The following is a 26,109-nucleotide window of genomic DNA, read 5'->3' as shown; positions in this document are numbered from 1 at the left end:
AGTCAGTCATCATGGTGGTTTTTCATTAGTTTTCAAAAGCCTGCAAGTTCATTGTCTTGGAGAAGCTACCTTCTGTGCCGGATGTGGCCAAGATTGTCCTGGACCACAGATGGTCCACAGATTCCCAGTGGACATTGTCTCAGGCCATGGTCCACAATTCTCACCACTTTCCTGGAAGGCTTTCTGTAAGCTGACTGGGGCAACGGCAAGCCTTTCCACTGGGTTTCACGCACAGTCCAACGACCAGATGGGGCAGATCAACCAGGATTCAGAACGTACCTTGAAATGCCTGACCTCAGAAGGACCGGATGAGTGGTGCAGCCATTTGATGTGGGATGAGATCACCCACAACACCTTACGGTATTTGGTGCACGGGTTGTCTCTGGTTGAGTGTGCTCAACCCCCATTGAGAGAGAGAGAAACGAGCGAGCCATCTCCCAAGTGCAAAGCCCTCCGACAGCCATGTGTGTGTACTTGTGCATATGACAATAAACCTGACTTTGACTACAATTCTTTAACCAGCCTCATCCTCCATATTAGCTTTCATCAATCGAGTTGTCTATTCGAATGTGACTGTACATACCTTTAAGCACCATTCAGCACATCCACAAGGTGTGCTGATACAAGAAAACAATGTCCATCATCAAAGATTCATCACCCAGACCTATATACAGGCAGCCACAAAACAAAGAAACTCAATATAACCCATTAAAAAAGAGGACTGTCAAATACTAAATGTACAAACAAAAAACAAATCATCAGATAACAAACTGTAAGAAGATAACATTCAGAACTGAAGTTCGCAGGAGTAAGCTCACGGCCGCAAAGCCAGTCTCAACCAATCTGGAGCCCATTAGTTACAGGCTACAAGCTCAGTTCAACACCGAGATGGGTAAACCTCCCAAACATCCACCTGTCCCTTGCCTCCGGCCCCACCAGAGTGACTTTTTCAATCTGGCCTGGCATTTAAATTGGCTAAACCTCGACTTGTTCCTCACTCTCGGACCCGGGCCCTGCCGTCTTGGCTCACCTCACCTCAGATCCGTCAGTTCAAATTGGCTCCAAGTCCACTCAAGCAGTGACCGTACATTTGCTCATTCCTCGCTTTCGGGACCAGGTCCCACCGCCTCGATCCGGCCCGTGCACACCACATTGCAATTGTCCAGCACCTTCGAGACGTCAGTTCCCACTGCTAAAATGCCAGTTTGTACAGCTGGGAACTGAAAGGGAAGTTACAGGCTATTGACTATGGTGATCGTTTTCCAGAAAAAGTGTGATTAATAAAGTAGTAGTTTTGTTTGCTGTCAGTAAGTTGTCACTGTATTTCACCAGTGCCATCAGGCTCCTGAACTGGCGTGGATAGCATCATTCGCCTCAATACTGAACCGATTCCACAACCATGGACTCACTTTCAAGGACTCTACAATTCATGCTGTCAGTATTATTTATTTACATAATTATTTATTGTATTTTTTGTACTTGCATGGATTGCCTTATTTTGCACATTGGTTGTTTTCAGGTCTTTGTGTGTAGATAGAAAACTGGTTGGCAGACAGAAAGCAAAGGGTAGCGGTGAATGGGTGTTTCTCGGAATGGCAGGTGGTGACTAGTGGGGTGCCACAGGGCTCGGTATTGGGACCACAGCTGTTTACAATTTACGTTAACGATTTAGATGAAGGCATTGAGAATAACATCAGCAAGTTTGCTGATGATACTAAGCTGGGTGGCAGTGTGACGTGATGAGGATGTTAGGAGAATTCAGGGTGACTTGGATAGGCTGGGTGAGTGGGCAGATACTTGGCAGATGATGTTTAATGTGAATAAGTGTGAGGTTATCCACTTTGGGAGTAAGAACAGGAAGGCAGATTATTATCTGAATGGTGTAGAGTTAGGTAAGGGAGAAATACAAAGAGATCTAGGAGTCTTTGTTCATCAGTCACTGAAGGTGAATGAGCAAGTGCAGCAGGCAGTGAAGAAGGCTAATGGAATGTTGGCCTTTATTACAAAGGGAATTGAGTACAAGAGCAAGGAAATCCTTTTGGATTTGTACAGGGCCCTGGTGAGATCACACCTGGAGTATTGTGTACAGTTTTGGTCTCCAGTGTTAAGGAAGGACATCCTGGCTGTAGAGGAAGTGCAGCGTAGATTCATAAGGTTAATTCCTGGGATGTCAGTACTGTCTTACACAGAGAGGTTAGAGAGACTGGGCTTGTACACGCTGGAATTAAGGAGATTGAGAGGGGATCTGATTGCAACATATAAGATTATTAAGGGATTGGACAAGATAGAGGCAGGAAATATGTTCCAGATGCTGGGAGAGTCCAGTACCAGAGGGCATGGTTTGAGAATAAGGAGTAGGTCATTTAGGACAGAGTTAAGGAAAAATTTCTTCTCCCAGAGAGTTGTGGGTGTCTGGAATGCACTGCCTTGGAAGGCAGTGGCCAATTCTCTGGATGTTTTCAAGAAGGAGCTAGATGGTTATCTTATGGATAGAGGAATCAAGGGATATGGGGACAAGGCAGGAACCGGGTATTGATAGTAGATGATCAGCCATGATCTCAAAATGGCGGTGTAGGCTCGAAGGGCTGAATGGTCTACTTCTGCACCTATTGTCTATTGTATTCATTGATCCTATTGTGTTTCTTTGTTCCGCTGTGAATGCCTGTAAGAAAACTAATCTCCAGGTCATATATGGTGATATACTTTGATAATAAATTTACTTTGAACTTTAGGATTTGTGTGTACTGGACATGTCACTCAATATATTTTTATAGCAGCACTACTGTTAGAGTTCATTATCTTCTGTAACCTCTATCCTTATTACTTGATTTACTGAACATGATTCATTAAAAATCCCTCCACCCACAACCGCAACCTCATTCAACCTGTCATCGGAGAGATGAGACACATGACAACATCTCTTGTCCATGTACTGCTGCAATATATTAACATCTGAGTGAGGAACCACAAGGATGTCTGTGTCACCCACGGCCTAACCGGTTTAGATGATTGCCTGGCTGGTGACTGCATCACCTACTCTATCATCTCTTACATCTTGGCCCCAAAATACCAGCGTACAGAAAAGAGGCTGGAAGAAATTAGAGAAGAATCTCTGAATGGCACCACAAAGAAGCTCTCCATAGCCTACTGTTGGATCTCTGTTTAATTTCTGATCCAGAGTTCATCCAGGACTCAAGAATGCCCCGGCTGCTGTGATCCATGCCTGCTAATATGACAAATTGATAAGTGAGGCTTTGGGCCTACTCTGGGCTGATCTGGGGTTCAGATCTAAGGGCTCAGGTTTGGTTCAGAAGGCTGTTGTTCGCTTCAATTGTTTGCATGATTTGTATTTTTTTCTCTTGTGCATCAATGTTTTTTTATTATTTTTATTTATTCTTTTTTTCTTTAATTGGGTTCTTTTGGGTTTCTTGCTTTGTGGCTACCTGTGAGCAAGCAAATCTCAAAGTTGTACAATTTATACATTCTTCGATAATAAATGAACTTGAATCATGATTGCAGTCTTAATTCTAAGATTGCAACTCATTTTAGGGTACAGACAAACATACAGATCGTGAGCAAATTAAATAAAGAACTGAGAAACAATGCTAAGACAAAAGAATAAAGAGAAGAAGCCAAAATGGCACCTCTGGATAAATCGATCACTTTTATAGATAAGATATTCCTTACATAGGAATTAATTTGTTAATAGGCTACATAATTAAAGCAATTACATCATGTGGGTAATGTGCTAACACTTAGCCAGTGAAAAGTGAAAAAGGTGACAAACTGTTAGTTTAGTTGTTATACCGCTTTCTGCTAGTGAGTGTGAAAATCATATGAGTTTGTTAAGAAGTACAATTCTTATTAAAATGATAAATCTTATTGAATGACAAAGGTGCAGGAAGTATAGGATGTCCATAGTGCTCCATGGAAGGGAATGAACCGGAAAAGCTCACAGGAGGCACAATCTTCAGAAAACAGGACAAGACTGATTATTGTAGTGAGAGATGGGTCACATGCCTGACTGCTTAATTCCTTAAAATTGCCACATAAGTTGATAGCCTCCAAGAGGAACACAACCTTGTTGTACAGTTTGGTGGCTTGTGTGTCTCAATGACCCTGGCTGGAGTCAGGGACTTGCACTTTGACCCTTGGTGGGATCACCCATGCCAAACAGGTCAAAGGGTAGAGGCCAGACTAAGAGTGGTCCAGCAAGTCCTCCAGTTTCGGACGTTCAGCTCAGGGCTAACAACTCTGACTAGTCAAACAAAACTGTTACAGAAACAGCAAAGAAAAATCCTTTTATATCTGTGTGCAACAGTATGGTCAAGGACAGACGAAGATGGAGACCAGCAGTGTAATGGGCTGTAAGGAAGCAGGGTTGATAAGGTGAAGAAGGCTCGTGGAGTATTGGCCTTCATTCATTGGGGAATTGAGTTCAAGAGCTGAGAGCTAATGTTGCAGCTCTATAAAACTCTAGTCAGACCACATTTGGAGTCTCTTGAAGGTCCCTAATGGAGTTGGCTCTACCACTGACCCTGCCAGTCTCTTTGTAAAGAAACTTCTGACATCACCCCCATTATGCTTCCCTCCAATCGCCATTAAATTACGCCCTCATGTATTAACCATTACCACCCTGGGAAAAAGTAGCTGGCTAGTCACTCTAGTTATGCCTCTTACCATCTATCAAGTCACCTCTCATCCTCCTTAATAGAATCTGAAAGTATGGGAAGAAACTCCACCAAATCAAAGGCAGAGTACAAAGTTCTTAGCAGTGTGGAGGAACAGAGAGACCTTGGGGTCCACGTCCACAGATCCCTCACAGTGGCCATGCAAGTTGATAGGTTGGTTAAAAAGGTGTAAGATGTGCCGGCCTTCGTTAGTTGGGGGATTGAGTTCAAGAGCCATGTGGTAATGTTGTAGCTCCATAAAACTCTGGTTAGACCTGTTACGCCCGTGGCCCCCTCCTTTTTGAGAATCGCAGGATCGCTATTGATCCGAGTCAGGAGACCCAGGAAATGAGAGAAAGACACACAGATTCCTCAATGGTTGGAATGTTTCCTGGGCCTCCGAGATAAAAAGCCATGGAACAGGTCATTGTCTTTTGGAGACGGGATTGTGTATTGAATCCTGTACGATGCATCGAAGCCCCAGGCAATGAACCGAGGAGGAGGTTGGTGGAGGGATTGCATCATCCCAACCTGATTGACATCTGAGACCCTGTAAGTCAGGATAAAAGAGGGTCTGTGGGAACAGCCCCTCAGATGCACCAGAAGAAACACTAGCGATCCTGTAATAGCGAAAGCCGGCGGGAAGGCCACGTGCATCCATTTCCATTTGCCCCAGAATCGGTGGTCCTTTACCACGGAAAAACGGTTTTTAGCTAACAACGGGGAAATCAACTCCCAACGACTCTCGAAGGATTGACATCATAAAAGAAATGGGCAAGTTTTAACCCGTCTTTCTCTCCAACCAAAAAGCTGCAGCTTGAATGAACTGAAGTGACTTTTATATTTCCATCGGACAATACATTATCCCCTAGACAACGATAGAGCTATTCCTTATTGATTATTATTATACCCGCGCTTTTAGATTTAGTATTGATGATGTATATTATCTGTATGTTTGCAATGATATTATTTTTGTGTATTTTTATCAATAAATACTGTTAAAAATAGTACCATCAGACTTCAACGGACCTCTCTATCTTTGCTGGTAAGTGACCCAGTTACGGGGTTCGTAACAGACCCCACTTGGAATATTGTGTTCCGTTCTTATCACCTCATTATTGGAAGGATGTGGGAACCTTAGAGGGGGTGCAGAGATTTACCAGGATGCTGCCTGGATTGGAGAGCATGTCTTCTGAGGATAGATCGAGTGAGCTACGGTTTTTCTATCTGCTGTGAAGGAAGATGAAAGGTGACTTGATAGAAGTGTATAAAAATTATAAGAGGTATAAAAAGAGTGAACAGCCAGAGACTTTTTCCTAGGGTGAAAATGGCAAATACAAAGGGGGCATAATATTGGGGTCCTGGGTAATGGGAGTCCTTAAAACTATTTTGATGGTGTCCTCAATGTTGGGGAGGCTAGTGCCCATGATGGAGCTGCCTGAGATAACAGCTTTCTGTACCATTTTCCAAAACTGCTGTGACCACTCCATACCAGATGAGGATGCAACCAGTTAGGATGCTGTCCATGGTATATCTGTAGAAATTTATTTTTGCAACCTGCCAACTCTCCTTAAACACCTAGTGGAATATAGCAGTTGTCGTGTCTTCTTTGTAACTGCAGGTAGATCTTCAGAGATGTTGACACTCAGGAAGTTGAAAATGTGCACACCTGCTTCACAGTTGATACAGTTGGGAATATTTGGAGGGCAATATCTAAGTCTGTTGGGCAGCATGGTAGTGTAACAGTTGTCATAGCACTTTCCAGCATCAGTGGAAGATCAGGTTTCGGTCTGTTCTCCCCATGACCATATGGGCATTCCAAAGATATGCAGATTATGTTCTGCACCCTAGGGCTCTGAAAGAGGTAGTGTTAGAGATTGTGGTGGCATTAGAAATGATGTTTCAAAAATCATTGGACTCTGGCATGGTGCCAGAGGACTGGAAAATTGCAAATGTCACTCCACTCTTTAAGAAAGGAGGAAGGCAGCAGAAAGGAAACTATAGACCGGTTAGCCTGACCTCAGTGGTTGGGAAGATGTTAAGGATGAGGTGATGGAGTACCTGGTGACACACGACAAGATAGTACAAAGTCTGCATGGTTTCCTTCAGGGAAAATCCTGCCTGACAAACCTGTCAGAATTCTTTGAGGAGATTACAAGTAGGATAGATAAAGGGGATGTTGTATATTTGGACTTTCAGAAGGCCTTTAACAAGGTCCCACACATGAGGCTGCTTCCCAAATTAAGAGCTTGTAGCGGTGTGCTACACGCAGGTAACTGCAGTCGAAGGAAAAACTTTATTCGAAATCCTCAGCCTCACTTTTAAGCCTCCGTCAACCTGCCCCCCGTGGCGCAGAGGCTCCAAAGCTCTGTGCTCGCAAACCCCCGTAGGCTATCTAATTGTGAGCCGGTTCGGATGTGCCAGGAAATGGGTCGCCACAAGCTCATGGTATTACAGGAAAGTTACTAACATGGTTAGAGCACTGACTGATTAGTAGGAGGCAGCAAGTGGGAATAAAAGGATCCTTTTCTGTTTGGCTGCCAGTGACTAGTGGTGTTCCGCAGGAGTCGGTGTTAGGACCACTTCTTTTTATGCTGTATCTAAATGATTTAGATAATGGAATAGATGGCTTTGTTGTCAAGTTTGCAGATGATACGAAGATTGGTGGAGGGGCAGGTAGTGTTGAGGAAACGGGTAGGATGCAGAAGGACTTAGACAGTTTAGGAGAATGGGAAAGAAAGTGGCAAATTAAATACAATGCTGGAAAATGCATGGTCATGCACTTTGGAAGTATAAATAGATGTGATGACTATTTTCTAAACAGGGAAAAAGACCAAAAATCTGAGATGCAGAGGGACTTGGGAGTCTTTGAGCAGAACACCCTAAAGGTTAACTTGCAGCTTGAGTTGGTGGTGAGGAAGGCAAATGCCATGTTAGCATTCATTTCAAGAGGTCTAGAATCTAACAGCAAGGATGTGATGCTGAGGCTTTATAAGGCACTGGTGAGGCCTCACCTTGAATATTGTGAACAGTTTTGGGCCCCTCGTCTTAGAAAAGGTGTTCTGGCATTGGAGAAGGTCCAGAGGAGGTTCACAAGGATGATTCCAGGAATGAAAGGGTTATCATACGAGGAATGTTTGATGGCTCTGGGTGTGTACTCGTTGGAATTCAGAAGGGTGAGGGGGATCTCATTGCAGCCTCTTGAATGTTGAAAGACCTAGACAGAGTAGATGTGGAAAGCGTGTTTCCCGTGGTGGGAGAGTCTAGTTCAAGAGAGCACAGCCTCAGGATAGAAGGGTGCCCTTTCAAAGCAGAGATGCAGAGAAATTTCTTTAGCCAAGGGTGGTGAACTTGTGGAATTTGTTGCCACATGCAGCTGTGGAGGCCAGGTCGTTGGGTGCATTTAAGGAAGAGATTGTTAGGTTCTTGATTGGAAATGGCATCAATGGTTACGGGGAGAAGGCCGGGAACTGGGGTTGAGGAGAAGAGAAAAAAAAGGGTCAGCCGTGATTGAATGGCAGAGCAGACTCAATGGGCCTTATGGCCTGATTCTGCTCCCATGTCTTCTGGTCTTATGGGTTAGTGGATTGTGGGTATGCTAATGTTGCCCCATTCCAGGGGCAACTCTTCCAGGCTGCCCCAGCATAGCTCAGGCTGTGTTGGTTGTTGCCGCAAAGCAAACACATCCCATTGTTTAGTTCGACACACGTGTGACAAATAAAGCCAATCTTTCATATTTAAATCATTGTCAATTGCACATGAGATGTTGTGCCATTCTCTCAACATCTGCAAGCTGACTGCCCTTTTCCACAAACGCAGGAGATTCTACAGATGCTGGAAATATCAACTGTTTACTCCTCTCCAAAGATGCTGCCTGGCCTGCTGAGTTGCTCCAGCATTCTGTGTGTGTCCTTTACCAGACAGGCCCAGCCTCAGAAAATCCAGGTTCATAATGCAGTAAGGTCCCAAAGAAGTGAGCCATTTCTGCTTTCTCAAGCTTCTCCTCTCAGGAAAGGCGGGCAACCATAATGGTACACACATACACACACACACACACACACACACACACACACACACACACACACACACACACACACACACACACACACACATTCACACACACACACACACACACACACACACACACACACACACATTCACACACACACAGACACACACGCACGCACACACACACTCACACAGATACACACACACACATTATTTATTTATTTGAGATACAATGCAGAATAAGTCCTTCTGTGCCTTCAAGCTATGCCACCCAACAATCCCTGATTTAATCATAGCTTAATCAGAGGACAATGTACAATGACCAATTAACCTACCAACTGGTACATCTTTGGACTGTGGGAGGGAACTGGAGCCCCAAGAAGAAACCTAAGTAGTCATGGGGACAATTTACAAACTCCTTACAGGCAGAGGCGGAACATCTATACAGTTTATTTAAGTTAAAAATCTAACGCAAAAAAAGAGGGAAAACTACTGAGTTCATAGGTTACTACTACTACTACTACGTTGACTCAGGCCTAGGGGGCTGACATTGGGCATGATGACGGACTCTCCACTCCTCCCTCTCCCTTATCAGTGTGTTCAGTTCATCTACATTAGCCGCGCTGCTATCTTCTAGGAGCATGTTGACCATAGTCTTGGGAGGGCGCCCAGAGTTCATCCTCCCATGTGATGACTAGGCTGGCAGGTAGCTCAGGGCAGTGTAGACAGTGCCCTGCTAGTTGCAGTCTTCATGCCTCGATTTTCATAGGTTCACTGTCCGTAATTTTTTATTGTGTTTTGTTTTTATGCTACATCATATCCAGAGTAACAATCATTTCATTCTCTTTTACACTTGTGGACGTTGAATGACAATAAACAATCTCAAATCTTGAAGCTTGAATCTTTTCCTCAAAAATCATGGGTTCATTGTCCATTCAGAAATCTAATGGCAGAGGGGAAGAAGCTGTTCCTGAACTATTGGGTGTGAGTCTTCAAGCTCTTGTGTCTTGTCCTTAATGCTGACAATGAGAATTTAAGGCATGTCATAATTTTCTTATTGTAATTTATAGTTTTTATCATTATTATTTACAATGTATTGGTTCCACAAAACAACAAAATTTACGACACACTTGATATTAAACTTGATTCTGAAAGTCGTGATGCTTTCAGGAAGCTAGCACAGACTTAGTTTATTGTGGGAAAGGTCATCATCAAGATCACTAATGACACGACTGTGGTGGGTCTCACCAGCAAGAACGATGAGTCAGCTTACAGAGAGGAGGTGCAGCAGCTAACGGACTGGCGCAGAGCCAACAACCTGTCATTGAATGTGAACAAAACAAAAGAGATGTTTATTGTCTTCAGGAGGGCATGGAGCGACCACACCCCGCTGAACATCGACGGCTCCTCGGTAGAGATTGTTAAGAGCACCAAATTTCTTGGTGTTCACTTGGCGGAGAATCCATAGCAAAGAAAGCCCAGCAGCACCTCTACTTTCTGCAAAGGCTGAGGAAAGTCCATCTCCCATCCCCCCATCCTCACCACATTCTACGAGGTTGTATTGAGAGCATCCTGAGCAGCTGCATCACGCCTGGTTCGGAAATTGCACCATCTCGGATCGCAAGACCCTGCAGCGGATAGTGAGGTCAGCTGAGAAGATCATCGGGGTCTCTCTTCCCGCCATTACGGACATTTACACTACACACTGCATCCGCAAAGCAAACAGCATTATGAAGGACCCCATGCACCCCTCTTACAAACTCTTCTACCTCCTGCCTCCTTCGGGAAAAGGCACTGAAGCATTCGAGCTGTCATGACCAGACTATGTAACAGTTTCTTCCCCCAAGCCATCAGGCTCCTCAATACCCAGAGCCTGGACTGACACCAACTTACTGCCCTCTACTGTGCCTATTGTCTTGTTTATTATTTATTGTAATGCCTGCACTGTTTTGTGCACTTTATGCAGTCCTGGGTAGGTCTGTAGTCTAGTGTAGTTTTTTGTGTTGCTTTACGTAGTTCAGTGTAGTTTTTGTATTGTTTCATGTAGCACCATGGTCCTGAAAAATTTTGTCTCGTTTTTACTGTACTGTACCAGTCATTATGGTCAAAATGACAATAAAAAGTGACTTGACTTGACTACTTAGGAACAGATGAAATAGGATCCTAAGTTAATTTATTATCAAACCACGTAGATGTCACTGTGTACAGCCCTTGACTTGACTTGAAGATCAGGAGATCACACCAGATCTTCTATCTCCTCAGGAGTCTGCGGGGATTTGGTACTACATCAAAAAATTTGACAATCTTTTATAGATGTGTAGTAGAGATTGTATTGACTGGTTGTATCACAGCCTGGGATGGAAACACCAATGCCTTTGAATGGAAAATCCTACAAGAGGTAGTGGATTTGGCCCAGTACATCACGGATTAAACCTTCCCAACTATTGAGCACTTCTAAGTGAAACGCTGTCACAGGAAAACAGCATCCATTCTCAGAGATCCTCATCACCCAGGCCACGGTCTCTTCTCTCTGCTGCAATCTGCTGAAGGTACAAGAGCCTCAGGGCTCACGCCACCAAGTTCAAGAACAGTTACAACCCCTCCAAACATCAGGCTTTTGTCACAACCATGGATCCGGCAGTGCAGTAGATGTGGCAATTGTGCTTGTGAATTTGCACGTGTCAGCTAATTATTATTTAATCGTGATAGTATTTAACTCCTTGTCGTCATAGTGCTTGTCGAGACTTGACCAGAGCATAGCAACGCTTTGCTGCTGTTTTGCTTTTGGCCTTCCCTGAGATATTGGACTTTCAAGTCAACTGACTCTGAATAGCGGTATTTGTTTAATGTTTAGATATTCTTTTCAGCCGCAGTGTAGGCTTCGTGTTCCTTTTGAGAGTTTTAGTTAGCAGCCCTGTTTGGCCCAGCGTTTATTCTTTATTTTCCTTTAACACTGTTCGTATTAAAGTCTGTGAACTATCTACCCACTTCAGTGCCTCTCACTCTGCACTTGGGCCATATCTGAGCCTGGTAACAGCTCTTTAACAAAAGGGGATGACCACACTCACTTGCCCATCATTGAGATGTTCCCACAACCAATGATCTCACTTTAAAGAAGCTGTATCTTGTTATCTCATGTTCTCATTATTTATTGCTATTTATTTATATTTGCATTTGCACAGTTTGTTGATTTCTGCACTCTGGTTGATCTTTCATTGATCCTGTTATAGTTACTATTCTATAGATTTGCTGAGTATTAATATTAATAATATTAGGGCATTACAGTAGTGGAGTGATCATCGCAGCATCAAACTCATAACTTTCTGTAGATGTGCAGTTGAGCTGTATCCCTACATGGTATCTTCCCTGCATCTTCCCTGCAGGAAGACTCTACTAGACGTAATTAAAGCTATCCAACATATCACCAGCACCAGCTTACTCACCATCAAGAACATTGATAAAGAAAGGTGCCAGAAGAAGGCTAGCCATATTATAAATGATCCCACCCATCTCAAGCAGTTCATGGACTTATCAGGGAACAGGCTATGTAACATCCATGCCAAGACTACCAGACACCAAAACAGTTCCTTTCCTTAAGTAGTAAGGCTGATCAACACCTCCACCCACAAACCCACCTCTGCTATATTATTTCCTGTCAGTGACCTTATGTGCAACCTAGCGTCACTTTATGGCTATACAATCAATCAATCTATATATGCTATCTTATGTATTTATATTTAGTGTGTGCTTTTTATTGCACTTTTTTATGCTGTATCAGATTTGGAGTAACTATCATTTCATTCTCCTTTACACCTGTGCACTGTTAATGACAATAAGCAATCTCAAATCTTGAAGGTTGAATCTTTTCCTCAAAGCCCTGTCATTCCCTCTCAAGTTCACATGCAACTTCTACTGAATGAATCTGTCTCTGGGCAATGCAAAGCAGATTTTAACCATTTGGTGCAGAGGAAAGTTTTTCCTCATGTTGCATACAGTTGTTGTCAGATCTGAACATATATAAAAGATGGAGGCTGTTTCTTCCTTTAGAACATTATGTTTTCAAGCTTGCTGAGTGAAATTGGACTCAGATAAAATGGCTACTGCCAAAGACCAATACACTGGCAATAGATAAACCCTAAAAATCACCATGACCCCTGCTGGCTTACAGAACAACTAACAACTTGTTTAAAAACAACATTTTTTTGTGTACAAATTAGATGCATGACTATGGTTCTTTAATCAATCTCTTTCATTTTCTTGCCTTTGTCTTTTGCCCAGTACTCTGTCCAGAGTTTGAAATTACTTCAGAATCATCAGGTTTAACATCACCGGCATATGTCGTGAAACTTGTTGGCCTTGCAGCAGCACCACAATGTGTTACATAATAAGTAAGCTGATATATATTAAATAGTTAAATTAAATAAGCAGTGTAAAAATAAGAATAAAAAAGTAGTTCAGGGGTTCAACATCCAAAAGACTAGAAGACCATAAGACATAGGAGGAGAATTAGGCGACCATCGAGACTGCCTCACCATTTCACCATGGCTGATCCATTTTCCTCTCCTGCCTTTCAATCCCCCCTTCTCCCCACTGTATCCCTTTATGTCCTGACCAATCAAGAATCTATCACCCTCCGCCTTAAATATACATAAAAATTTAGCTTCCCTGCAGCCTGTGGCAATGAATTTCACAGATTCACCATTCCCTGGCTAAAGAAATTCCTCTGTTCTAAAAAGACGCCCCTCTATTCTGAAGCTGTGTCCTCTGGTCTTAGACTCTTCCACCATAGGAAACATCATCTTCGCATCCACTCTATCAAGTCCTTTCGCTATTTGACTTTCAATGAGGTCATCCCTCATCCTTCTGAATTCTAGTGAATACAGGCCCAGAGCCATCAAACACTTTTCATATGATAAGCCATTCAAGTCTGGAATTCTTTTCATGAAACTCCTTTGAATCCTTTCCAGTTTCAGCAAATCTAAGATAAGGAGCCAAGCACTACTCAACAATACACCAAGTGAAGCCTCAGCAGTGCTTTATAAAGTTTCAACATTCCATCCTTGAGTTTATATTCTAGTCTTCTTGGAATGAATGCTAACATCACGTTTGCCAGACTCAACCTGCAAATTAACCTTTAAGGAATCCTGCACAAGCACTCCCTAGTCCCCTTTATGCCTCCATTTTTTTGTATTTTCTCTCCATTTAGAAAATAGTCAACCCTTCCATTTCTTCTACCAAAGTGCATGACCTGACAATGTATTCCATCTGCCACTTCTTTGCCCATTCCCCTAATCTGTCTAAGTCCTTCTGTAGCTTCTCAACATCCTCAAACTACTTGCCCCTCCACCTATCTTTGTATCGTCCACAAACTTTTCAACAAAGCCATTCAATTCCATCATCCAAATCATTAACATATAACATAAAAAGAGTTGGTCCCAACTTAGACACCTGTGGAACACCACTAGTCTCTGGCAGCCAACCAGAAAAGGCTTCCTTTATTCTCACTCTGCCACCTTCTGGTCCAGGTGACATATCTACCTTCAGACCTTTCACTTTCTCAAGAACCTTCTCCCAAGTAATGGCAAATTCACACTCTTCAACCCCTCACACTTGGAAATTCCACCATACTGTTAGTGACTTCCACAGTAAAGACTGATGCAAAATACTTATTCAGTTCATCTGCAATTTCCTTGTCCTCCATTACAACCCTTGCAGCATTGTTTTTCACGGTTGCTTCTCTTTTACTCTTCATGTGTCTGAAGAAACATTTGGTATGCTCTTTAATATTATCGGCTAGCTTACTTCAGTATTCCTTCTTTATCTTCTTAATGACTTTTTAGTTGCTTTCTGTTGGTATTTGAAAGTATCCCAATCCTCTAACTTCCCACTAGTTTTTGCTCAATTATATGCCCTTACGTTGGCTTCTATGTTGGCCTTGGCTGCTTTTGTTAGCCATGGCTGTGTCATCTTGCCTTTAGAATACTTCTTCATTTTTGGGATGTATATATCCTGTGCCTTCCAAATTGCTTCCAGAAACTCCAGCCGTTGCTGCTCTGCCAGTGTTGTTTTCAAATCAATTCTGGGCAACTCTCTCTCATGCCTCTGTAATTTCCTTTACTCCACTGTACTAATGATACATCCTACTTTAGCTTCTTCTTTCAGGGAGAATTTGATCATATTATAACTTCCCCCAAAGGGTTCTTTTTCCTTAAGCTCTCTAATCAATTCCGGTTCATTGCACAATACCCAATCCAGAATAACTGATCCTCGAGTGGACTCAACCATGAGCTGCTCCAAAAAACCATCTCGTAGGCATCCTAGAAATCTTGCCTCTTGGAATCCAGCACAGCTTGATTTTCCCAATCTACCTGCATATTGAAATCCCCCATGACTATTGTAACATTGTGCTTTTGACATGCATTTTCTTGTAAACTACATCCTTACAACTGTTTGGGGGTCTGCATATAACTCCCATCAGTGTCTTTACACCCTTGCAGTTCCTGAGCTCTCTCCACAATGATTCAACACCTTCCGACCCTATGTCACCTCTTTCTAATGACTTGATTTGATTTTTCACCAACAGAGCAGTGCCACCCCCTCTACCTCCCGGTCTGTCCTATCGATACAATATGTACAGCTACAATCTTCTTTCAAACATGATTCAGAGATGTCTGCAACATCATACAGGCCAACCTGTAACTGTGCTACAAGTTCGTCTACCTTATTCCGTTTTCTGCACACATTCAAATACAATATCTTCAGTCCTGTATTCACCCTTTTTGATTTGTTCACCTTTTACATTGCAGCTCATCCTGTTGACTGCAACTTTGCCCTATCTATCACCAGCCCCTCCTTGCTCGGAGTCTCACTACACATTGCCTGTTTGTAAACCAAGTTACCTCATCCTCAGCACCATCACTACAGTTTCCATCCCCCTGCCAGATTAGTCTAAACCCACCTGAACAACTCTAGCCAATCAGCTCGCAAGGATAGTGGACCCCCTCGGGTTCATTTTTGACCCATCCCTTTTGTACAGGTCATATCTTCCTCTGAAGCGATCCTCCAATGATCCAGAAATCTGAACCCCTGACCCCTGCACAAGTTCCTCAGCAATGCATCCAACTTGCAAATCATTCTATTCTTACCCTCACTGACACTAGCAGCAATCTAGAGATCACCACCCTTGAGGTCCTGCTTCTCAGCTTTCTAACTTGCTCTCTAAAATCTCTCTTTAGGACCTCCTCGCTTTGTCTACCTATGTCATTGGTGCCAATACCACCAAGACTTCCGGCTGCTCACCCTTGTCCTTGGGAATGCCATGAACCCAATCTGAGACGTCCCTGATCCTGGCACCGGGGAGGCAACATACCATCCGAATGTCTCCATCGCGCACACAAAACGTTGTCTCTGTACCTCTGACTAAGGAACCTCCTATCAACACTGTAATCCTCTTCACCTCTCTGTTCTTCTGAGCCACAGCACCAGACACAGTGCCAGAGACCCGGTTGCTGTGACACCACCTGGTAGGTTATCCTAATCAATAGTATCTACTTATAGATTATATACTAATCTAATAGTATACTTATTATTGAGGGGAACGGCCACAGGTGTACCCTGCACAGGCTGTGCACTTCCCTTCCTTCTCCTGACAGTCCATTCTGAAATCAGATGGCAGAGGAGAATAAGCTGTTCCTGAATTATTGAGTGTGTGCCTTCAGGCTTCTTTACCCTCCTTTGTGATGGTAGCAATGAGAAGAGGGCACCACCTCGCTGACAGGGGTCCTTAATAACGGATGCTGCCTTCTTGAGGCACCGCTCCTTGAAGATGTCCTGCATACTACAGAGGTTAATGCCCGTGATGGAGCTGAGTAAGTTCACAACTTTCTGCAGCTTCCTTTGATCCTGAGCAGTGCCACCACCCACCCGCCCATACCAGACGGTTATGCAACCAGTTAGAATGCTCTCCACGGTACATCTGCAGAAATTTATGAGTGCCTTTGGTGACATATCAAATCTCCTCAAACTAGAAATGAAATACGGCCGCTGTTGTGTCTTCTTTATGGCGGCATCAATATGTTTGGCACAGGTTAAATCCTCAGAGATGTTGACGCACAGGGAACTTGAAATCGCTCACTCTTTCCACTTCTGATCCCTCTCTGAGTACTGCTGTGTGATCCACTCGTCTTACTCTTTCTGAAGTCCACAATCAGTTCTCTGATCTTACTGACGTCAGACCCACTTGCAATCTCCTCTTTTCCAAGAACAAATGCAGCTTTTCCAGCCCATTCCCATAATTAGTCCCTCATTCCCGGAATCATTATGTTAAAGCTTACAAAGCCTTCATAACTTTCCTGAAGTCTGGCATGGAACTGAGCTCAAAACCTTGTAAGCCCTGCTATATAAGAGATAAAAGTCTCATTATACTCTATACCTCTATTCAGAAAGATCAAGATCCCACATACTTTTTAAACTGTTTCTCAATTTGCTGTTCAACTTTTGTAATGTGCAGAAGATGATAAGATTATAAGTCATAGGAGCATAATTCAGCCATTTGATCCATCAAGTCTGCTCCACCATTCAATCAAGGCTAATATTTACACGTACTCTATCCTGTACCTTTTAGACTTGTTTAGTTAGCTTCTTCTCCCAATCAAAAAGGATATTTCATACTTTCCTCTGTGATATTTCATGAACCTGATTTCTGCCCATTTCATCAGCCTGAGTAGACTGTCTTAAGATCTATGGCTATCTTTCAGTTCACTAGTCCTCCAAATTTTTGTTGCCTGCAAATTCATAACCAGTGCCTTGTACACCAGTCCTTTTCTTAATCTATGCCATGACAAGCAGTGGCACTTGTATGGGTTCCTAAAGAATACAGACAAAATTTACAAGGAAGTTGCCGGGACTTGCGGACCTGAGTTACAGGGACAGATTAAGTAGGTTATTCCCTGCAGCATACTAGATTGAGGGGAATTTTGTTACAAAATTATGAGGATATTCATATAGGATAAATGCAAGCAGCATTTTTCCACTGAGGTCAGGTGACACCAGAACTACAGGTCATGGGTTAAGGGTGAAAGGTAAAATATTTAAGGGGAAATTTCTTCAGTCAGAGGGAAGTGAGAGTGTGGAATGGGCTTCTAGTGGAAGTGGTGCATGCAGGTTTAATTTCAATATTTAAGAGGAGCTTAGAGAAGTACCTAGCTGTAGAGGGCTATGATCTGGCTGCAGGTGGATGTAACTAGGCAGAATAGCCATCCCATCAGCCTCTACATTCAATGCGATATCCTCTGCAACTTTGGCCATCTCCAAAGGGGTCGTACCACTAAACATATCTTTACTTCCCCTCCCAATTTCTGCAGGGATCTCTCCTTCTGTGATTCCCTTGTCCATTCATCCCTCCCTACTAGTCTCCCTCACGGCACTTACCCCTGCAAGTGGCCTAAGTGCTACACCTACCTGTTCACCTCCTCCCTCACCTCCATTCAGGGCCCGAATAGTTCTTCCAGGTGAGGCAACACCTCACCTGTCAATCTGCTGGGGTCGCCGATTGTGTCCATTGCTCCCGATGTGGCCTCCTCTACGTTGTTGAGACCCTTCATAAACTGGGGGGGAGGGGGGGCTGCTTCATTGAGCACCTCTGCTCCATTTGCCGCAAGTGGAACTTCCCAATGGCCAAACGTTTCAATTCCCATTCACATTCCAGTTCCAACATGTTGGTCCATGTGGATAGCCACCAGCCTAATGGCGTGAATGTTTCCCGGTAAAAAATGTTTCCCACTCCCAGCCTCACCTTCTGTTCCCTAATCTGGTCTCTTACCTCATCTCACCTGCCTATCACCTCCCCCTGGGTCCTCTCCTCCTTCCCTTTCCCCTGTGGCCCACTCTCCTCTTCCTATCAGATTCCTTCTTCCCAGCCCTTGACTTTCCCACCCACCTGGCTTCACCAATCACCTTCCAGCCAGCCTCCTCATCCTCCCCCCAGCTTTTTATTCTGACATCTTTCCCCTTCCTTCACAGTCCTGATGAAGGGTCTCAGCCCGAAAGATTAACTGTTTATTCCTCTCCATAGATGTTGCCTGACCTGCTGAGTCCCTCCAGCATTTTGTGGATGTTGCTCTGGATTTGCAGACTTTCTCGTGTTTAGACGGAATAATAATTCAGCATAGACTGAATGGGCCGGAGGTCCTGTTTCTGTGCTGTGGTGCTCTATAAATTTGCGTCTCTATGACCACTGTTCACTTCCCTCCTATCTGACAAACAACTGTTCGCTCCTACTTTCTCTAAGATAAAACACGAGGAAATCTGCAGATGCTGGAAATTCAAACAACAAAACACACAAAATGCTGTTGGAACACAGCAGGCCAGGCAGCATCTACAGGGAGAAGCGCTGTCGACGTTTCGGGCCGAGACCCTTCGTCAGGACAGTCCTGCTGTGTTCCACCAGCATTTTGTGAGTTTTGTTCTCTAAGATAAATTCACTTTATGGTGCTTTTGCCCCGTTTATTTCATAGGCTGCAATCACAATTAGTAGTGTTTTACTAAACACCTTTACAATGTCCATGTATGACACATAATTAAATTTCCTTCAATAGCTCCATTGAATATCAGAGAATGTATATGATATATAACCTGAAATTCTTGTTCCTTGCGGACATTACACAAACACAGAAGTATTCCAAAGGATGAGTGACAGTCAAAACGTTCGAACCCCAATGCCTCCCCACTCCCCCTCCCACGCGCAAGGAGCAGGAAAGCATCGCCTTCTCCCTCCCCCTCTTATTTGAGCCAAAAGCAGCACCCTCCGACCATCAAGCAAGCAATAGCAAAGCCTCAAGAAAGGAGAAGTCAGATCCTGGGCAGAGGAGATTTGATTTTGACGCTCGTACAACTGGCTCGGGTGCCGAGCTGTTTTTGAAGAGCTAGAGATGGGTGACAGAATCTGTGCCTGGAGCAAGTTGCTGGGTGGCATGATTTAGGCCTGGGGCCCTTCACAGCAGCAGTACCTGGGTCCTACTGCAAGGGACAATGAGCCATTTAGACTATTTAAACGACAGCCCAGATCGGAGGCAAGAGCCGATTTCACTCACTCTCCACAATCTTCACTCCTTTCTCCAGGGTGCTAAAGCCTTTCACTGTTCCGTTGTTGATGCACCATCAATAACTCACACTGAGACGTAAGGCGAGATATCGGCTTTTATTGACTGGAAGAAGGAACCAGGAGTGAGTGTCCATCATACTATGTCCTGGAGACTGAGGCTGAACGTCAGGCCTCAGATCGCCTTTATACAGGGGCCTGTGGGAGGAGCCACAGGAGCAGTCAGCAGGGGGTGTGTCCAGACAGGCACATAGTTCACCACAGTTGTTCAGTAAATTTATACACTGGCCCAAGTAGACTGAAAAGACAGGGTGTCAGTATGGACAAGAGCTGATTTCGCTCATTCTCTGTGATAGTCATCTCCATAGAACTGAGGCTATGAAGACTGCCCCGGCTACTGTGCTCCATGCTCGCTAATATGATGAACTGATAAGTGAGGCTTTGGGCCTACTCCAGGCTGCTTAGGGTTCGAATCTGAGGGCTCATTTTTGGTTCGGAATGCTATTCTCTTCAATTGTTTGCATGATTTGTAGTTTTTTCTTTCCCTTGCACATCGAGCATTGGTCTCTTATTTATTCTTTATATAAAAAAAAATTTCTTTAAATTGGGTTCCTTTGGGTTTCTTGCTTTGTGGCCACCTGTGAGCAAGTGAATCTCGAGGCTGTATAACCTATACATTCTTTGGTCATAAATGTACTTGAAACTTGAATCTTGAAGACCATGAACAGCAGTACAACAAAAACTAATTGCTCACCCAACAAATCAACATACCACAGACTCTCTCTAAAGGGGCAGAGAGGTGTCACATAGAGAGAGGGGAGACTAACAGGACCAAAAAAAAAGACACTTGTTGCTTTATAGGATGCTTAATTGGTTGAGAAGTGGTATACGAAGGCAGTGAGGGTATACAAAGGCAGTGAGGGTATACTAGAGATACATAGGTCCCTTGCCTGACAATAAGTTGAGAGCTGGTCAGCACGTTGCAGAAAACTGCAACAGCACTGGACAGGGTGCAGAAGTGGTTGTGAGGATAAGGACACCAGTAGAATCTAAACAAATGTATTTCCTGAGAGAATCTTCTCATTCTAGGACTCCTTCCTATTGTTTACCCCTGGAGAGTTTGAGAAAGCTTTACCAGCCATGGACTAATTGACAGCTGGAATATAGTCACAATCTACACTTTGACCTCAGTCAGGTGGCCTTGCGACATGTTCAGAGAGTAAGTCACAATGCAAGATTTGAAGTTTCTTCTGGTTTTTGGTAGTGTGGATATGTAATGAATTTTAACTTTTGGTAGACCGCTGTGGTCAAATGTGAATGAATCAGAATTTCCCTCAGTTTAATGGCAGACAACTGAAGATTCTCATACTCCTCTTCACTGCCCTCTATGGCACAAAAATCAAATTAAAATTCAGCTTCCTAGAGTATAGAACAGTGGAATACCTTTTGGCCACAATGCCATATAGGTCTTCTTGCCAATTTTAACTAAACTTCACGGCTTTGAAGCACAATCACATGAGGTTCTCTGTACTGTAATGACTGAAACTGTGTTCAATATTCCAAATAAAAACTACTACCCATCCCCTTCCTTCTTATTCTGGCTTCTCCCCAAACCTGTTCCAGTCCCAGTGGAGGATCTTGCCTTGTTATTTCCCCTCCATTGATGCTGCCTGACCTGCTGAGTTCCTCCGGTGTGTGTGTGTGTGTGTGTGTGTGTGTGTGTGTGTGTGTGTGTGTGTGTGTGTGTGTGTGTGTGTGTGTGTGTGTGTGTGTGTGTGTGTGTGTGTGTGTGTGTGTGTGTGTGTGTGTGTGTGTGTGTGTGTGTGTGTGTTGCTTTCCCTCCCTGCTTTTCAAGTATATATCCCAGCTCAAACACAGAGGTTTATTTTGATAAAACTCCAACAGAACTGGACTCACAACTGAAATGAACTTGTTGCCAATATAAAGAATGACTCCTCCGCTCCATCCGCAAAAGTGGAAATTCCCCGTGGCCAAACATTTTAATTCCCGTTCCCATTTCGATGTGTCAGTCCATGCTCTCCTCTTGTGCCAAGATGAGTCCACCCTCAGGGTAGATGAGCAACACCTCATGTTCCGCCCCCCCTCTACTCCTTCTCAACTGCCTTTCACCTTGCCAGTCCTCTCCTCATTCCCTTTCTCCTATGGTCCACTGTCCTCTCCAGCCCCTTTCCTTTACTACCTACGTGCTTCACCTGTCACCCACTTCCCTTCACCCCACCTTTCCATTCTGCCATCTCCCCACCTTCCTTTCCAGGACTGAAGAAGGTTCTCAGCCTGAAACGTCAACTGTTTACTCCTCTCCATTGATGCTGCTGGACCTGCTGAGTTTCTCCAGCATTTTGTGGCTGTTGCTAAGGAGGAACTTGTTCTGTTTCTGATCGTTCTTTCTTCCCAGACATCTGTTAATCTATGCTCACAAAGGACGTTAAGAGTGTAAGGAAGTTACAAAGAAGTCTTGCACAACTTATTATTTTGATGGATGATCTTTCCAATGAAAGACTGCCTAATTAATCTCTCTGAAAGGAAAACAACTAACCAAACCTCCTGATTTGTTCCACCTGCAAAAGAAATATACAGATTATTTGATTAATTTCCTGGCACACATCCAAGGCTCTTGTCTTTGAGCCAACAGCCTTTGTTGTTGAATCACAATTAATTTGAAGTAATCTTCTTGGTTTTCTTTCTGTAAAATTTTTCGTCAGACTGAATCAGTTCATGATATTTAATGCTTAAAATTGTGAATGGACGCAACAGCGGTACGCAGGAGATGATCTCTGAATGCTCAGCATGTTGAACTTTGAAGTGGATGGGCTACAGCAACAGAGACCATGAGCATACACTCAGTGGCCACTATATTGGGTACAGGATGTAGCTAACAAAGTGGACACTGTGGATATACTTTTGATTTGAGGTTGTGGAATTCAGTAGCTGAAGCAGCAGCAGCAGCCCCATTAAGACTGAACTAGATTGATGCTTGAAAAAAATAGTGGGGAGAAGTCTCAGGCTGCAGAAAGATTTTGATTGGCTCTAAACTGAGAAGAGCAAACAAGGGTGGAATCTAGCCTTGATGTGTGTGGGGAGAGGTCAAAGAAATGTTGAGCCTGAGGGAATATTGAGGAACTGAGGGATGTTGGTGTACATCTGCAAAGATTCCTGAAGGTGGCAGCATGTGCAGATAGGATAGTAATGTGAAACGTGGGAGATCAAAGACTCAAATCTTCAAAGTACATTTATTATCTAAGTATGTATATATTGTATAACCTCCAGATTTGCATCCTAAAAACAAAGAAACCCAGAAAAAAACAGAAGAAGATTGTCAAGCACCGGATGTGCAGAGAGAAAAAAAATCATGCAAACAATAAAGGCAAGCATATAGCATTCTGAAGTGAAGTCCACAAAGGGAGTCCGTCCACGTACTCTTAGTTCAGCGCAGATTACAGCAGCGAGCTGAACTGGTCAGTCCTTCACCTTGGGCCCCGACAACCTGGCCGGGTGTTTAACTCATCGTTCACACCTTGGATTAACCTGCTTCCATGCACTCCGGGGGCCTGGATCCTGCTGACTCAATTCGGCCTGTACCTGACCTTTCCAATTTGACCCGGTGCTTCGATTATCTTCCAAACATCGGGTTCAGTTGCTTTGGTACGCTCTGGGGTCTGGACCATGCCATCTCAATTCGGCCTGGCGTTTAAATCAATCGAATCTCGGACCTCGGATCTTCCTCACTCAGTGATGGGCCCACTCTCCTCACCCTGCCTCGGTAATGCCATATCGAATTGCTTCCAAGCCCAAAGGGAAGTTACGGACCATTGCTTGCGATGATCATTTGTCAGAAAAAGACTGATTTTGTTCGCCATCGCTGAGATTCACCCGCATCTTCTTAAACTGGAAGGAATGTGTAGATGGTGGAAATGCAGGGAAACACACACACACAGTGCTGGAGGAACTCAGCAGGTCAGGCAGAACGTTAGCCTTCATTAGCTGGGGCATAGAATATAATGGCTGAAAAGTTACGGGATAACTTTATAAAACATGGTGATGCCACACATGGAATAGAGTGGTTTTTGTTTTGTGTCCCATCCAGACAATGCCATATATAAAGGATCAGGGTTCAGCTTTACTCACCATGTACTCGGCATTTACATGTAACAGAAATTTGCTGTTGTGTGTTGGTCGGGGACAACATTCAATAAAAATCAATATCACAGCCTGGTATGGAAATGCCAACGCCCTTGGACAGTAAATCCTATAAAAGTAGTGGATACGGCCCAGTCCATCATGGAGAAAGTCCTCCCCATCACTGAGCACATCTACATGGAGCGCTGTTGCGGAAAAGCAGCATCCATCATTAAGGACCCCCCCACCCCCCCACCACTCAAGTCACGCTCTCTCCTCACTGTTGCCATCAGGAAGAAGGTAAAGGGGCCTCAGGACCCACATCACCAGGTTCAGGAACAGCTATTAACCCTCAACCACCAGGCTCTTGAAGCACCCCACCCCAGCACTGAACTGTTCCCACAACTTATGAATGCTTCATCTCATGTTCTCGATATTTATTTATTATTATTATTTCGTTTTTCTTTTGTATTTGCATAGTTTGCTTTTTTGCACGTTGGCTGTTTGTCCATCCTGTTGGGTGTGGTCTTGCATTGATTCTGTTGTGCTTCATGGATTTACTGAGCAAACCCACAAGGAAAGATCTCAGAGTTGTATATGGTGAATATGTACTTTGATAATAAATTCAGTTTGAACATTGAATTTTGAATCATAAAGAATTATGTTAAAATAAAGTTAGAGACGTAAGGATATGGAATAAAATGTACATGAATACATAATTACTGGCATGTATTTACAATATAAACAGCATTCTAAATAGTGGTTTAAAATTCTTACAGAACAGTACAGTGATGGGGGTAATAGAGGGGGATGTGGAGGGAATAACTAGAATGGTTGATCAAATTAACTGTACAGGGGAAGAAACTTTTAAGATGGCATGAAGTTTTTTTGCTTTAATAGCCCTTTAGGGGTTTCAGAAGGGAGCTTTTGGAAAAGCTGTTCGCAGAGTGAATAGTGTTGGAAATGATTTTTCTGCCTGCTTCTTTGTCCTGGATGCATAGAAGTCCTCCATAGATGGTAGACTGCAGCCATTGACCTCTTCTGCTGACCTGACAGTTCACTGTAGGTTTTGTGTATTGTGAGAGGATGCTACCCCAAACCAAAATGTGACAGCTGATGTGAGGATGCTCGCTATGATGACAGTGGAGAATTGCTCCGGTATGTTCTGCGGAAGATGGAATTTTACCCACTGCCACAAGAAGGGAAACACTGTGACTTTTATTAGGATGCAAGTGCGACTATTATTAGGATGGGAAACAGCTTCTTCTCCCAGGCTGTGACACTCCCTGCCACCACCCTGATCTCATTCTCTATGCAGCTCCAGTAGAGTTTACTTTTTAACTTGTGTCATAAATGCACCTTATTATTTGTTAATTTACTGGTGGTAATATTACTTTATGTTGTGTGTGTGAGTTATCGTGTCACTTGGTCTGGAGGAACGTTGCTTCATTTAGCTGTATGCATGTGTACGGCTGAATAACAATAAACTGGAACTTGAATTTGAAGAACGTCCTCTGCCGAGCCCTTTTCTCAAGGAATAAGTATTGTGTCCAGTTCCGGTCGCCTCACTATAGGAAGGATGTGGAAGCATTGGAAAGGGTACAGAGGAGATTTACCAGGATGCTGCCTGGTTTAGAGAGTATGGATTATGATCAGAGATTAAGGGAGCTAGGAGAGAAGGAGGATGAGAGGAGACATGATAGAGGTGTACAAGATATTAAGAGGAATAGACAGAGTGGACAGCCAGAGCCTCTTCCCCAGGGCACCACTGCTCAGTACAAGAGAACATGGCTTTAAGGTAAGGGGAGGGAAGTTCAAGGGGGATATTAGAGGAAGGTTTTTCACAGAGAGTGGTTGGTGCGTGGAATGCACTGCCTGAGTCAGTGGTGGAGGTGGACACACTAGTGAAGTTTAAGAGACTACTAGACAGGTATATGGAGGAATTTAAGGTGGGGGGGTTATATGGGAGGCAGGGTTTGAGGGTCAGCACAACATTGTGGGCCAAAGGGCCAGTAATGTGCTGTACTATTCTATGTTCTATGTTAAGGAGATATGGTTCCCCCACATGAAGTCCTATGAAATCATGCCACCCAGAACCTGAATGTAAAAACAGTACTAAAGATAGTGTTCTTGATGATGAGTGGATGGAGAGGAGACACCATTTCTCCTGAAGTCGATCTGCATCCCCAGGGTTTT

At 43.7% G+C, this 26,109-nt stretch overlaps 2 protein-coding genes across 2 annotated transcripts in view; one reads left to right on the top strand and one right to left on the bottom strand.

The window, feature by feature from the left end:
- LOC132382923 (ferritin heavy chain B-like) overlaps window positions 1-26,109 on the top strand; it is a 182,692-nt gene that overhangs the window by 117,888 nt on the left and 38,695 nt on the right. Inside the window, exon 2 of the mRNA XM_059953494.1 lies at window positions 1,333-1,434. The gene's annotated coding sequence lies outside the window, so the exon portion shown is untranslated. The remainder of the gene's footprint in view (window positions 1-1,332; window positions 1,435-26,109) is intronic.
- The window catches only part of LOC132382921 (uncharacterized), a 98,679-nt gene continuing 73,535 nt past the window's right edge, over window positions 966-26,109 (bottom strand). Inside the window, exon 2 of the mRNA XM_059953487.1 lies at window positions 966-1,220. Coding sequence (XP_059809470.1) covers window positions 1,180-1,220 — 41 coding nt within the window. The 3' untranslated portion in view covers window positions 966-1,179. The remainder of the gene's footprint in view (window positions 1,221-26,109) is intronic.

This window comes from Hypanus sabinus, chromosome 29 (assembly GCF_030144855.1).
Source record: "Hypanus sabinus isolate sHypSab1 chromosome 29, sHypSab1.hap1, whole genome shotgun sequence".
NCBI lineage: Eukaryota > Metazoa > Chordata > Chondrichthyes > Myliobatiformes > Dasyatidae > Hypanus > Hypanus sabinus.
This window is presented reverse-complemented; position numbering and strand designations above follow the sequence as displayed.